This window comes from Sinocyclocheilus grahami, unplaced genomic scaffold (genome assembly GCF_001515645.1).
Source record: "Sinocyclocheilus grahami isolate Dianchi unplaced genomic scaffold, SAMN03320097.WGS_v1.1 scaffold1095.1, whole genome shotgun sequence".
In the NCBI taxonomy this organism is placed as follows: Eukaryota; Metazoa; Chordata; class Actinopteri; order Cypriniformes; family Cyprinidae; genus Sinocyclocheilus; species Sinocyclocheilus grahami.
Window position 1 is genome coordinate 125,739 of NW_015506274.1, and position 2,643 is coordinate 128,381.

At 35.9% G+C, this 2,643-nt stretch overlaps 1 protein-coding gene across 1 annotated transcript in view; it reads left to right on the plus strand.

Annotated features, from left to right (window-relative positions):
* The window catches only part of mpp7b (MAGUK p55 scaffold protein 7b), a 46,668-nt gene that overhangs the window by 40,109 nt on the left and 3,916 nt on the right, over positions 1–2,643 (plus strand). Inside the window, exons 16-17 of the mRNA XM_016252237.1 lie at positions 1,321–1,429; positions 2,101–2,244. Of these exons, the coding sequence (XP_016107723.1) occupies positions 1,321–1,429; positions 2,101–2,244 (253 nt within the window). The remainder of the gene's footprint in view (positions 1–1,320; positions 1,430–2,100; positions 2,245–2,643) is intronic.

Sequence of the window (2,643 nt, forward strand, 5' to 3'; positions counted from 1 at the left end):
ACCGCCTAGCTCGCCTATGCCTAGAAACGGCCCTGCTCTGTGATGTGGTTGCTATGAGGCTAGAGTGGTTGCTAGGGTGTTGCTATGCAGTTGCAAATCTGTTCTGAGTGATTTGAAGAAACCTTGAGTTGTTCTGGTTATGCAAAGTATCTATGGTATGGTTGCTATCCTACTATAGTGGTTGTTAGGGTGTTGCTATGGAGTCGTTAAGGAGTTCTGAGAGATTCCAAGCAATCTTGAGGTGTTTCAGTAGTGATAATTGTCTATGATATGGTTGTTTTGATGATAGAGTGGTTGCCAGGGTGTTGCTATGTGGTTGCTAAAGTGTTCTGAGTGATTCCAAGCAATCTTAAGATGTTCCAGCAATGCCAGGAATCTTCAGGAATGAAGTAGTTTCATTATACATTATTCACAAAACTACTGTATGTGCTTGTTGCAATTAAGATTACACTATTACCGCCCATGAAAAGCAGGTGGTAAATTAAATTGTATTATAATGATAGTATGCTAGATTGTAGTAGTATGTTATGTCCTCTACAATCAAGCACTCTAGTCTGCAAAATGGGGAATTTGTATTGTCACTAGATTCAGGAGTTAACCAGCAGCATGTACAATAAATGTACAAAACACATACTTAGTATTAATTCTCTTGACTTTTGATAAATAAAGCTCAAATTGATTTGCTGTCTTATTTTATATGCAAATGTCACACTTATGGAATGCATTGCATTTTCATGCTGGATTGTTCTTTAGAGACCATTCCTCAAATGTTTGATCAAACACGTGGCTGTCATTTGTGTAACATACGTAAAACATACTAGGTCAAACAATCTGTAAGGATTATCTGCTGAAATGTTACAGTTTACTCTAAATGACTATGTTCCCGTGAGAAGATCCCAAGCATTTTATATAGCATTATTTTCTTTACAACTTAACCACAGTGTGTCAGCCATATGACAGTTTGGGACATTCCATGAAGCTGCTCTTTCTCTACAAACATATTCAGTGGTAGCCAAGTGTTTACCGCACATATACAATATATTCAAACAGCACATATACTGTACATGGAGCAGCAACTGGATGAATATTTTATCATGCCAATGATGTTTAACAGCAAACTTAAATACAACACCTAGAGATTTATGTGTGAATGCTCCAAATTGTAATTTGTTTACAAATGATTTCTGATCTTGCTATTTATCAGAATTTTTCATAACTTAATAAAAATCAGACTTGTAAAGGGTTTAAGTTGTCAGGGATTTAAATGGTAAAAATCACTATATTCCCCATATTTCATGCTTTCTCAAATGTTTCATCTAGATTTTTGGAATACGGTGAATATAAAGGGAACTACTATGGTATGAGTCTGGATTCAGTGCACAGGGTTGTAGCGGAGAGCAAGGTGTGCCTACTGGTTGTGAAGCCACACGTAAGTAAAAGATCATTCATGAATTCTTTCATTCATTCATGAGCGCCAAGAAGCACTGGATCAGGTATCCATGCACAAGATTCTTCAACAAGAACTCCCACTTTCAGGACATATTGTTTAGTGGATTTTATTTCATATTATTAAAGAACCACACATGCAGTATATGATACAAATACCACAATGTGTGCCTCTCTCCAGAAGCATGAGCAAAAGAGGAAAGAGAGAAACAGGGATAAACAGAGTGAGCGAGAGCCAGGGATACCTATATTACATGTCATATTTGTTGACTTTGGAACAAGACTCAAGGGCAGGAATTATGTCATTCTGGACGGAGAGATTCTGTCAGCTCCACTCCAGTTGGTACATTTCCTGTGGTCTGATTATTTTTTCATCAGCTTGTAACATTTATAGACACATTCTCACTGTATTAACGAACATACTATGGCCACACATTTGAATGTATGCATGGCTGATGCTGCGGGCCTTGTGTAGAATTTTGGAAATGGTCTAGTGTTCATGTCATAGAAAATGGTTTGAAATTAAACAGTTACAATATGGACACATTCATACTAGTCTGAACAGATTATTTTGGAAAAAAGATGGTTCCCATATGTTGCCATTTTGCTCACTGTATGGCATTCTTTCACAATTTTTTCTCCATTGTCTAACAGGCCATAATAGCCTTATACACCTCTGAGTTGAAACCCTATGTCGTATTTGTGAAGCCTCCATCAATAGAGAGCTTGAGACTGAGCCGAAGAAAAGCAAAAGTTCTGTCAAGTCAGAATGAGCAAACACCTACAAAAATATTTACGGTAAGAGATATAATGATTGTAGTTTCCTGCCAACTCTGTTTGTTTGTGCATTATGGTTGTTATCGTTTTGCACTGTCTGATTGGCTGGTGTTGATACTCATTAAAACGTTTTACATCTAAGAAATTATTATACTGATACTTGCATATACTTTTTACATTTTTTTAATTTTATATTTATGTTAAAAAGTGTGTATCAAATATGACACTTCAGGATTTTTAGGCTTTTTTCTGCTCTGTTTTGGCCTCGCCTTTATCATAATATATGAGCTATAAAAGCATGATGTGTCAAATATAATATGGATTTATTGATTGATTGTCTAAAGATCCAATAAACATCTGTTTCAAATTAGATTTTTCTTAAGTCAGGCTTTACAGGGTGAAAATATACATTTGAAACAA